The 12825-nt window shown below is 37.8% G+C and overlaps 2 protein-coding genes across 2 annotated transcripts; both read left to right on the top strand.

Moving 5' to 3' along the window:
* Positions 1-1500: 1500 nt before the first annotated feature.
* LOC139917950 (C-type lectin domain family 7 member A) lies at positions 1501-5856 on the top strand. Its single transcript, XM_071907186.2, has 7 exons — positions 1501-1651; positions 2886-2975; positions 3074-3181; positions 3278-3472; positions 3685-3845; positions 4209-4330; positions 5265-5856. The coding sequence occupies exons 1-7, from the start codon at positions 1591-1593 to the stop codon at positions 5410-5412; spliced, it is 885 nt and encodes a 294-aa protein (XP_071763287.2). The 5' UTR covers positions 1501-1590; the 3' UTR covers positions 5413-5856.
* Positions 5857-6582: 726 nt separating this feature from the next.
* On the top strand, positions 6583-11936 carry LOC139917946 (asialoglycoprotein receptor 2-like). Its single transcript, XM_071907183.2, has 7 exons — positions 6583-6714; positions 7403-7480; positions 7983-8090; positions 8461-8655; positions 9979-10139; positions 10475-10590; positions 11271-11936. Exons 1-7 carry the CDS (start codon positions 6654-6656, stop codon positions 11416-11418), a joined length of 867 nt encoding a protein of 288 aa, XP_071763284.2. The 5' UTR covers positions 6583-6653; the 3' UTR covers positions 11419-11936.
* The last annotated feature ends 889 nt before the right edge of the window (positions 11937-12825 follow it).

The following is a 12825-nucleotide window of genomic DNA, read 5'->3' as shown; positions in this document are numbered from 1 at the left end:
TCATTGGGGAAAATGTTCTGGCAGTACTTTAAAGTCAGTAGTTTTACTTATTTTTACTTAAGTATTGTACTTCACTACATTTTAAATCACATCCATTACAGAGAACAGGTTTTGTGTCTCTCCATAAGTATCAGAAACTGGACAGTTTTAAAGTAAGTAATCTGGCTTCACTTTGTCTTTACTGTAATTCCCATTTTTTCCAATCAAAAGAATCTAGTTTGAACTCTGTCCTCCCATCCTTTTGGAATTGCATGAGAAAGATCACAGCTAACACTTCTACTTAAGTAAAATATCAGTACAGTAACAATGCTTCTACTTGAGTAGGACATTCTAGCACTTAATGCCAAAAAGCAATATACCTTGGGCTTTTTGGGTCCAAAAAACTGGGCCCATGAGATGCCTCCTCAACTGGTTGTGGTCGCAGTTTTTCAAAACTTTAAACCTGGATCAGAATTACAGATTTTCCAATCCACTTTTTCTCCAGGATCAGAGTAGTATCAGATCTGGATCATTTTGATGCAGATACCAGAAAATCGAGACTGAATCCATATTTGCAGCTGTAAATAGACATCTGTCTCGCCCTCTGCTGGACAAATGATGTTACAGCATGTTGTTAGTGAGAAAGACACGAGTGAACTAGATGAAAAAGTGTAAAAGACAGTTTTTATGTTACTTTTATTCAACTGTCTGAACAAGTATACAATGCATAGGACCTTAAGGGCTAAAACCAAAGTCTCATTGGAAGGCAAACATAATTCAAAACAAATTTTCCCATTTCTCTGCAACTGTTTTGATTCATTACTTCAAGGACACTTTTAAAAAATAAAGGCTCACAAGAGCATCTCTCCCTGACTGTCCAGCTGGTCCAGCAGCTGATATGAGACTTTGTTTTGTTCATTAATGTAAACATTAAATACTATTTTTAATCTATATGCATGATGTATAAACTGACTTATCCCATCTTTACCAGTTACATCACAATGTTGGGAAAGTTGGGATTGGATTATCAAATCCAAAACCCAGTCTGAATGATCAGAATCTCGTTCATCTGTTAACCATATCCGATCACTGTAATGTGAAAAACTGGGCCCAGGAAGCATCAGAAGCGGTTTTATCACATCATGTGTCAGCAGGGGGCAGCCTTGGAAAGTGAAGGCTGCAGAAGAGAGTTTTTAATCTCTGGCCAAGTTGCAAAGTCAAAAATCATCAGTGGTCACAAATTTTCAGGTTTTTTCCACTATTTAAGGGTGGGGATACTTTGTGTCAGTGTGTGTGTGTGCGTGTGTGTGTGTGTGTGTGTGTGCTGGGTTGACACTCCACCATATAATAACTATCAATAGTCACAACAGTTCAACAATAATACATTTCAAAGACCATCTGCCTGTGTTGCAATGCATTCAGTCAGAAAGCAGAAGCACAAGTCACACAGGAACAGGACACTCTTCAAGATGTCTCTCTGTCTCTTGCATGTGGTTTTAGCCACTAAAACTGGATCCTGAACCCAAATTAGCTTTACAGCCGCTGTTGTATAAGTTAATGTCCCTGTGTCTGCTGAGAGAAAGTGAATATTGTCAGTGATAAACGTGAAGAATGGATGAAGAACTACATTACGCAACGGTGATGTTCAAGTCGAATGATGTTTCTACTCAGGGTGAGTACTTGGTAGTCTGCTAAACCAAATCCGCAAACCACACCTGGTCTAATGGAGCTGCTCAGTGGCCCACAGCAGCTCACTGTGGTTGTACTGGGCAGCTGACAGGTGTAGATGTTTGTAAGTGTATGAATGTGTACCATTCAAGGGAGAAAGTAACTAATTACATTTACTCACGTTGCTGTAATTGAGCAGCTTTTTTGTGTACTTGTACTTTTTTTTAAAGTCAGTAATTTTACTTTTACTTAAGTACATTTTCACTGAAGAATTGTACTTTGCTGCTTTTTAAATCACATTACAGATTTTGTGGCTCTCCATAAGCAACAGAAACTGGACAATCGTAAATTGGCCAAGTGTGGAGCCATTCACAGCGAGTGGTTAGCAAAGAGAAGAGTCATCTGGCTTTATTTTGTGCACTCATGTAATTTGCAAATTTCCCTTTTTTTTTAAAAATAATCTAGTTTGAACTCTAATGCTTTTAGAGCTGCATGAGAAAGATCACATCTAACATGGCTCTAAAAAGTAACACATTTTAAATGAGCTACTTTTTACTTTTACTTCAGTAGATTTTTACAGCAGTAATTTTACTTCTACTTAAGTAAAATATCAGTAAAGTAACAATACGTCTACTTGAGTAGGACATTTTAATACTTTTTCCATCACTGGTAGGCTACTCTTACACATTGTAGCAGCACATTGATAAAAGGAGCATGAGTTCAGCAAACCCCCTAATTAAGTACTTAAGCTTTTAAAAAATAATTACATATGAGCTTAAAGGAAAAGTCCACCCTAAAACACTTTTTAAAAAAACAGCGGTTGGTGATGCACCTTGCATTTCTGGGCCCATTTTGTTGTTTGATGGTGTATTTTTCTTATTCCGGCGGATAACTGGCCAAATGTAGACGATGTGATGTCACAGTGAAATATTTCCAGTGAGGTTACAATGGAGTTTGATAGCAGAAAGTTTTTCAACGATTCAAAACATCAACAGTAATCGTCAGGTTTTGGTGTCAGTCCCTCAGAATCAAAGAGCGAGGGCTTCTTTCTAGACTCACCATTTTGCACCGACAACAATCATACAGGGAGAAAACCAATGTAGAGTTTGAAAGTACTCGGTGAAGTAATCGTTGAGTCACTGGCATTGATCAACAAACGTATCAACCCCCTGCAGAAATACTATGATCATTTTGTGCTATGTGCTTTATTTCTGATCACCTCCTTTCCTTTTTTCCAGAGTTATATGCAAATTATGTGGAAAACACAATCTATGATGAGGTGAAGACTGAGGAACAGACATGTGATGGAAGTCGTCCTGTCATATCAGGTTATCTGAAGTTTCATAATAATGACTAAGACGAATTATGATTTCTATGTGCCAAAAGCTAGTGTAATAGGAATTTAATTGGTTGCTATTTTTGGTAGAAAGTGGAAAGACGGCTCCACCTTCTACTGCTCTTCGGGTGGTGGCAGCAGGTTTGGGGATCCTTTGTGTCATCTTGGTGTCAGTCATCGTCGTACTCAGGATCTACTGTAAGTCTGCCTGTATGTCTTTCTATCTATGCTATGATATGCAGTTTGACAATAATAAGTTAGTGCAAAATTGATGGTTTCTTCCCCTGACCACAGTAAATGCCGTCATCTCTGAGTACCACACAAATTACGACAACTTGACAACACAAAACCTGCAGCTGCGCACAGAGAAGACCGACTTAGAGAGACAGACAGACAAGCTGAGCAGAGAGAGAGACGCTCTCAACTGGACTGTTGGGGTCATCCTTGAATTTGACAACTTTCCAGTAAATCGCCTCTGCTCACAAAAAGGTGAAAACATGAAAAAAGACGGACTTTTGAGCTCTCAAATTGTGAATTTTGTCTTTGCAGTTACCTTTTATGTCATTTCGAGTGTATTTTTTATGATGTACATTGTTGTATGTTGTTTGTCATGATTCAGCTTTCCTGACTAGGTCTATATATGTATACATGTCTATATATGTGACCCATAGCAGTATGACTGGTTGTTATTTTACACATAGTGTGTAAACCTTGTCTGGCGGACTGGCTGCTGTTTCGGTCCAGCTGTTACCTGTTCACGGGGGATCGGTATTCTTCTTCTTGGAAGACCTGGGATGAAAGTCGAGAGCACTGCAGAAAAATGAAGGCAGATTTGGTGATGGTTGGAAGTCAAGAGGAACAGGCAAGACAGATAAGAACATTTCCATATTCAAATGAAGCTAAATGTCTCCATGCTGTAGGAGATGCATGGTCTGCGATGTCTTTATGATGATTCAGCACTGCTGAAGAAAATGTGAAATAAAAGCAACAATGCTTTTATAATGCTTTTATAAATACAATTTTTAGCAACCTGTACTGAAACCATAACATAGGGACACATGAAACCAAAACTAAAATTACCCCCAAGCACCACTGCTACTTAAAATCACAGAGGAAATGCTGCGGTTAACCATTGTCAAGTATTTTAAACGTGTATCACTAGGCCTGTTTACAACAGAAAGAGATCTGTTTTTCTTGATCACTAACAGCTATATTTTACATTTAGGAATTCATCAATAACCATACTGAACGCTATAATGATGATGCCCATGGTTATTGGATTGGCTTGACTAACAAGGCTAAAGCTGGACAGTGGCTGTGGGCTGATGGAAGCATCCCCACTGTGAAGTAAGCACCACATCCTACAGTAACACACACATGCACACGCACACGCACACACACACACACACACACACACACACACACACACACACACACACACACACACAGAATCAGCATCACTTTCAGACCCAGAATCATGGTAAAGGTGCTACATGTATCATTTTAATAACAATAAATCATTACCACATACATTTTTAGACATAGTATTTTTGGTATAATTACTGTAAACAAACAAGACCACCGCTGAGAAGACTGGCAGCCTCTCCCGGCCTCTACACTGAATTTTAGACTGTGTGCCACCGGGTCAGATTTCCTGGGAAATCTGCCGGATTGCTTTACAGCACAAAACAGGAAGAGGGCGCTGTTCTTCCAGTGCAAACAAAGCTAAAGCTTTCATTTTCACCCAATGGCAGATGGTGAAACAAGTGAAAGGCAGATGGGAAAATCACTTTCAACATGTTTAGCAAAAGCAGGTTAAGAGGGAGAGTGAGAGAGAGGGAGAGTGATGATGATGATGATAATACTTTATTGTCAGATCCAGTCTGAAATTTTTCTTGCATCACAGCAGCTCCATTTGCAACATCACAAAAAAGACACAAATTAAGACAGGAGTTTATGGAAAATGTTTTAATTTTGAGAAACACTAGCAGCAGGAGCAAAACCACTGGTGTGAGATAGAGGCTACCAATGGTCTCCACCATGGTCTCATTTGTTTACGGTAATTTTACCATGGTATTATAATTAATTTGACGATGACAGTGTTACATGCAGCACCTCAAATCGGCAAGTACAACAAATGTACAGGATTTTGTCTAGGTGACAGAGATATTGACACCTTTTAGTGTTACACAGTAGACTATAGTAGACTATACAGATCACACCACACACACAACGTTAGAATAGATGGATTTGCATTTCAGTTGTTATTTTTCCTCACCAGGTATTGGATAGTTCAGCAGGTTTCCTACTGGCATCAATGTACTCTGATTCTGCCACTGAAAGATCCTCTGGCCAGCTGGAGCAAAGCCAGCTGTGACATGAGGAACCGCTGGATCTGTGAAACTAAAGCCTTGATAAAGTCTGATTAGGAAGCAGTTACATTACCAAACTAAGTTATTTAAAGTTTGAGAGCTGTGACGCCATTGTTAGCTATCTTGAGCTCTCTAAATGATCAATCTCTTTAGTATCATTTGAGAGGACATTATGTGTTTTGATGAAGAAATGGATTTCATGTCATTTTTCATTTTTTATTTTATCAAAATGGACGGTATTTTGGGATGAACCCCCTTCACCTGTGTGTTGTTTATATTCAGCTGGTTTTATTATGCTTTTGTCAACAATCTTTAGCAGGATGCAAGAGCACATTGAATATTTTTTATATAGTGTCTTTTTTAAAGTCTTGTTTTCATTTATTGTAAGTATCCTTGTCTTAAGCTAAATTCTACAGATGTAGCAAAGTATACAGTTACCTAAGTCACACAAGCCCAAATCATCTCATTTGGCTGGGTAATGTTTGAATGTGATATGTTAAAGGAAACAAAAAGCAAATTAAATTATTTACAAAAGCATAAATTATCTCTTCTTCTTTTTCTTTTCATTATTATTACTATTATAATTAGTAGTGGTCGTAGTTGTAGCAGCACTAGTAGTAGTAGTAGTAGTAGTAGTAGTAGCAGCAGTAGTAGTAGTGGTGGTGGTGGTGGTGGTTGAAATAGTACTATTAGTATTAGTAGTATTAGTAGCAGTAGTAGCAGTACTAGCAGCAGTAGCAGTTGTAGTTCTAATACCAGTAGTAGAAGCAGTAAATGTTATAATCTACTTAAATTAGAGATTTTTGGATTGGGAGATGTTGTGAGAGTTGTACTGGATGAAGTTCATATAGAACTGATATTGACTCAACCTTTCCTTATAGATGTTCCCAATGATGCACTACACCGAAAATAGTATATTACAAGGAGATCGGTCGTCACTGTGAGATCCAAATGGGAGTTAACCTACCAGCTGAACATGGCAGGTTAAAGAGTTAGAGGGTAAGAGTTAGGTTCTGGGACATTTTGTATGTAATTTCTGACTAACACAAAGCCACGTTGGCCCTCTTGCATCACTGCCTGAGGTTGTGCAGTCAAAACGTTTCAACAGTGTCATATAACTGTGGTACAGAGTCAATATCTGCACTTCACAGAGGAGCAGAGGAAGAGGAACCACTTGTTCTCCATAAGAAAATAAGATTTTGTTCAGTCTCACCTGTGGAACATAGGTACCAGTCTCTGTTAAAATCTGCTCTCGTTTGCTGCATTAAACTAGATACTGTGATTTATACATTTTAAAGATGGAGGAAGAACTCCATTATTCTACAGTAGTTTTCAAAAACGGCGGTCCTGCTCCAAAAGGTAAGTGCCTGCATCTTTACTGAAATCAAATGGTTGTGGTGTCGCTGGAATTCAAAATGTCTGCGCAAGGTTGATTCTGTTGATCAATTTTTAGTCACAATCAAGTTCTTTTACAGTATTTAACATCTTTCTCTGTAATCTGTGTGGCAGAATGGAAGCAAGTTGGCCCTTAAAGTCACAATGTAATGAAACATGACCTTTTTTTAAAACACATTTTTTAACTACTTTTACATTCCATAATGCACACCTATTAATGCCAATGCCAAATACCAGAAAATTTACAACATTTGTATTTTCTTGTATTTTTAAATCAAAATCCCATTACATTTACTTCCTGGAAAACAGTGTATATTTAATGATTAACTCATCATGTACCAGTAGGTGGAAATAAAAATTCCCACCAATAAAACCATCACAGATTTTTGGACAATCCCGCCCCTCCGCCCCTCCCATAAAAAACAAATAAAATAAAATGAACTGATCCCCAATTGGTTTACAGTTTTGAATGACCCCTCCCTGTGTTATGTCCCGCCCCAACGTCTTGTTTCAACGCGAAATGCATTATTATTGAAGCAAGATACTCTCAAAATGCTGTTTCATTGTGACTTTAAATCAATTTCATAATTAATTTCAGTTATCATATTTTAATTGTATCTCATCTAGCCTTTCCCCATTCTGTGTTACCCAGAGATAAACAAGGAGGAGACAGTCTATGCTGACGTAAAAGCTAAAGAGCATGCTGCTGATAAAAGCGCTACTGTACCAAGTAAGTCACCCTGCAGTTTGGTTGATGTACAACATTATAATACACATCACTTCTGCTATACTTCAGTCATGGAAACCCAGAGCAAAATCACACTTCAGAGGAGTGAATAAAACAAAACAAAGCTGAAATCAAAAATGCAGTGTAAGCAAAGGAAGAAACATAAACAGGTAAAAGGGGAGGTCAAGCACAATTAATAAAAAAGTTAATCTGTTGTAAAGTCATTCCATGTGTTTCTGTGTTGCACCAAAGCTGTTGCCATGCCATAGCTTACTGACAGTAAAAGTCATTTAAAGCAATAACAATATATATAATATCTGTCTGTATATATAAGCCCTGTACTGATAATAGCAGTCCATATGTCAGAATGTAAATTGGTCAAGAGTACATCACAATACAAAAAGAAAAAAAAAAAAAATGTACATGCAACTGTAATAATGTTTATTAGGAATGAGTTGATCATGAGTCCTCATCATGATTTGAATATGAGATTTATCATCACTAGCAGATGGCGAAGCAGCTGCACACACTCAGCACTTTCATCTGTTGGCTGCATGTTTGGGGATAATTTGTGTCCTTCTGGTGGCAGCCATCATTCCCTCCATCATCTACTGTAAGTTCACTTCAACACACTGTGTACTATTGCGAACTATTGCAATTATTCAAAGCTGCAATAGTATTCAAAGCTGCACTATTTAAGAAAAATAAAGATGTGAGTATTATTGTCAACAGAGTCTTACAGTGTGCGGTTGGATAATTTAATTATATGGACTATATTTATCTATCTATCTATCTATCTATCTATCTATCTATCTATCTATCTATCTATCTATCTATCTATCTATTTATGGTATGATATACTGTTTGATAATAGTGAGTGAGTACTAAAATGTTTGCCTCTCTGACCACAGCAAATGCATCTGCCAATTGACTCACTTATCGATTGATTGATATTGATGTGCTGTTTCTCCCTCTCACCATAGTCAATATGGTAATTTCTGAACAGAAGGCAAACCTCAACAACCTCACAACACAAAATCTGCAGCTGAGGACGGAGAGGACCAGCTTAGAGAGACAGACAGAAGAGCTGAGCAGAGAGAAAGACAGTCTCAACTGGACGCTGGGGGTCATCTTTGAGTTTGACAACTTTCCAGTGAACAAATACTGCTCACAGAAAGGTGAATGGTTAACACTCGGATGCATGATGCTGTGTTTGGGTTTCAGACGGATAATCTGTGGTTTGTCAGCAGCAAATAAGAAATTGAATGAAACTAAACTCGACCCAATGTGACGTGTCACTCACTGCACTTCCCTCTACAGCTGTAATCAAGCTGTATGTCTCACTGCTGCAACACACACAGCCATAGATTGTTTAAAGATGTTATGATGATTAAAGATTTATTTGTAGCAATTTCAAACAGCATTATAACATTATCAAATTAATTGTGATACCTTGGTATAACTAATGTAAACAAATGGTTTACATTAGACCATGGTTGAGACAATTTGTAGCCTCTATGTCACTCCAGTTCTTTGTTAGAGCTAATGTTTCACAAAATTAAGACCACATTTCCCATAAAACCTGTTGCTTCTTGTTGCAAAGAGGATGCTGCTACTTGTCCCGCCCTGTCTCTTTCAGGTGTTGCTCCGCGAGTATTTGTTTTCTCTTTTGTTTTGCTGAAGAGGATAAACATATCAGAAGTGATTTCACTCGGTCCACTATCTGTTATTCTCCGAAAGCTTTAGTTCCGTTGGTGCTGGAAGAACTCCTACTACCACTCAGCTTTACGTGTTATCACTAACCTCGGTCCATTAACTCATCACTGTGTCCTGTGTCAGAAATTACACTGGAACTCACTAGCCACCAGACGACTGATAAACTGGTACATTTTTATTTATAAATCCATTATCAGTAAACTGCCCTCTTACTTGACCACACTCTAATTTGCCAGCAATGCCTACAGTCTAAGATCACAGTCCTGCGTTCTTCTTAAAGTTCCCAGAATCAGAACTGTTTTTGGTGAAAAGGCATTTGATTATTTTTCCCTGGTCCTGGAACAATCTCCAGTCAAAGCTCCAGCTCAACCATTTTATTCCCCTAAATCAGTTCAAACAAATTATCCACAGTCTTATACAAGATATGTGCTCCTGTTTCTGATCGAAATTGTGACCTTTTTTTATTGTACATATTTTAGTATTTTTTAGTAGTTTTATTGTGTAACCCCTGCTGCCATTTCTTGGCCAGGTCTCCCTTGGAAAAGTGTATGTAGAGTGATATGTACAGTGATATGTAGGCTACTGTAATACTGCTGTCTATCATGTTCCTTTGTGCTGTATGTGAGTCCCTGTCCAGTGTTCACTGTCAGTTTATGTTGAAAACTAAGTTTACTGTATGTCTCCGTGCCACTTTCACCAAGATCAATTCCTGAACATACAGGAATTAAAATAACTCTGATTCTAATCTGACCTTGTTCCATTTCTCTGCTCATTTTATGTCACAGCAGAGTGTAAACCTTGTAGGGATGGCTGGATTATGTTCCAGCAAAGCTGCTACTTCTTTTTCCAAGGTAATGCTAGAGAATGGGAGTCGTGGGAAAGTAGCCGACAGTCCTGCCAAAAGATGGCAGCAGATTTGGTTGTTGTTGGAAGCCTGCAGGAACAGGTGAGTTCTTCAAAATCATCTGAAACCACCATAACTCCAAGATTTTCTTTGTGTGTTTGTTTATTTTAAATTCAGAGTTAATTAAGAATAAATTAAGGTTAAATTCAGAGATTAGGATACATGATGCTTCATGTGCCGAGTAAGTTCCATTACCCAAGGAATCATAAAACCAATCACAACATTACAATCTTTATTTTCTAAAATGCATGGACATCAAATGGAGTCATGGAAATTAAACTTTTGCGAGGTATGACGTTTTCATGTTTGCTCGCTACCTACAACTGTAGAAGTGTACATGTTCTTGATTGTCTGCCACGCTATTGTATGATTTCCAGGAATTCATCAGTAATCACACGGAGTTCTACTATGATAAATATCATGGCTACTGGATCGGCTTGAGAGAAACTGACAACAACTGGCTCTGGGTTGATGGAAGTAATCAAACTCTGGGGTAAGAAAGGCTCTATATTCTGCAACATTAAGCAAATAAGCATTAAACATAAATTTACTCATCACAACAGTGTGATCCTGAGGGCCTGGCAATTTTTAGGTCAAGGTTTTTTTTAGGACCTTGGAATAGTCACACTATTCTGCAACCAATGTGCTCCCATCACAGTAACTACCGCCACTTCCTCCATTTTCATTTTCATGGTTGTTGTTGTAAACTTTCAGCTGCCTATGTATGAAACCCCACTTGTTCTTCACTGTGATTGGTCGGCTCACAAAAAAAGCAGTCCATGTCATGTGTGTGCCACTAAAAAGTAGGGATGGACGATTCCACATTTTTTTGTAGTCGAAACACAACACAAATTACTTTTATCACTTTTATAGAATTTGTTTTTAACTATTTTATTCTCATATTTGCCTGTTTTATTCTTCTGTACCATGTTTGACATTTTTTAATTTATCATAATGGATTTGATTTGTTTTGTTTTGTTGTCTGTATAGCACTTTCTATCTTACTTGACAAGGGCAGTTCCTGTTATTATTATTATCATCACTGGTAGTGGTGGTAGTGTACATTACTGCTGTGACATTTCCCCTGGGGGATCAATAAAGTGCAATCTTAATCTTAATCATAATTTTAGGAAGACACTGATATTCATGCCCGCCATTGTTTTGTGTTTCAAGGTACTGGGTGACGGAGCATCTGGGCCAGTCTGGTCATTGTACGCTAACTATCCCACAAAGGGCTCCTGTGGCCAGCTGGACTAAAGCAGGGTGTACCATGAGAAACAAATGGATCTGTGAGGCTAAAGTCCTGTTCAAGTCCGATTAGCTAGCACCATGTTTGTTCTCTGGATTTATGTTTGCCCTACGCTTGAGATATATGTTGAGCGTGAATGTATACAGTTTATTTCCAAAACAATATCTACCCACGTTGGAAAAAAGTTTCTAAAATGTTTCTACAATATCCTATAGATGATCCAGTCTGTAAAAGTCATTCATCATCTTGTCAGCCTTTGTCAAATCATAATTGGTTTGCCATCAGCCATTTTGTTAGATGCCACTTTTTCAAATAGTGGGTATCTCTATCTAGATCTCCACCACTAAATCTATGTGGGAATAACACTTGTGATGTTTGACCGAAGGAGTGAAATGTATAATCTTAAAAAAAAAAAATGCAGGAAGTAAAGACAATCAAATCTAAAGTTGTATGTATTCACATTCAGGAGATTCATTTACAGGTATATACACACTTCTTTCTCTGGGCATAATAGACTACCCACCTATCACAGTAAATACCACTGACTGCTGTTGGAGGAAGGGTTTCACAATAGTAATTACCATCGACTTTTACAGCAATATAAGTAAATGTATGCGTGCACAGCGGGTACAGTATTCTCATTTCCTCAACTATCACTACACTTCTCACTTTATCCTCCTAAAATGATCAAATTCAGCATCCTAAAAGCAAGTAACTGTTACATCAAAAGTCTGTAAAGTGATTCATCTCCACTGATGAAGCAAGATCTGTTAATGTATATATTTGTATTATAGTGCGGCAATATCTGCTTTGGTACAGCGTTGGCTCACATGGGTTTCCATTATTACATCACAGGAGAATGTGGCAAGGTGTTTTCTGAATAGAAAGATTTCATAATCCCCTTTTGTTTTTTAAGCTCCTTCTTTTGTTAATTTCACCTGTCATTTATTATCTGCTGGTTTTTATCAATGTATGTTGTTAGTCTTACTTCTATTTGCATTGTGTCAATAACTAAACTAAGATCTGTGGAGATTTTTATTGGGTTTTTTTGGGGGTTGAGCAGTCAGTCTGTCCTCATTAGGTAATGGAGGGAGGCAAGGAAGTCAATTACCTTACTTAAGGGTCTTAAGGCTATCCCTTGTTCTATCTCACTCTGGATATGAACGTTATCTAAATTCCTAAAATGTAAATGTTTCAAGACGGATGTGATAACATTAAGGATTTGCACCTCTGCTGTTATGTGTACATGGCACAAGCTATACCTGACCCACTAGTACCAGTCAAACGTTTGGACACACCTGATTGAATGTACTGTTTTTCATTCTCTTAAAGCCATTTCCATCGAAAGGCTTGTGCTTAAATGCTTGAAATTCGTTTTTTAGACTAATAAATAGTGAAGTTGATGCCTATGTATGAATTTCTTTCCAAAGCCTTTGCCTTTCTATCAAGGCAAAGGGCGGCTACTTTAAAGAATCTAAA

The sequence above is a fragment of the Centroberyx gerrardi genome, chromosome 12 (genome assembly GCF_048128805.1).
Source record: "Centroberyx gerrardi isolate f3 chromosome 12, fCenGer3.hap1.cur.20231027, whole genome shotgun sequence".
Lineage (NCBI taxonomy): Eukaryota > Metazoa > Chordata > Actinopteri > Beryciformes > Berycidae > Centroberyx > Centroberyx gerrardi.
This window is presented reverse-complemented; position numbering and strand designations above follow the sequence as displayed.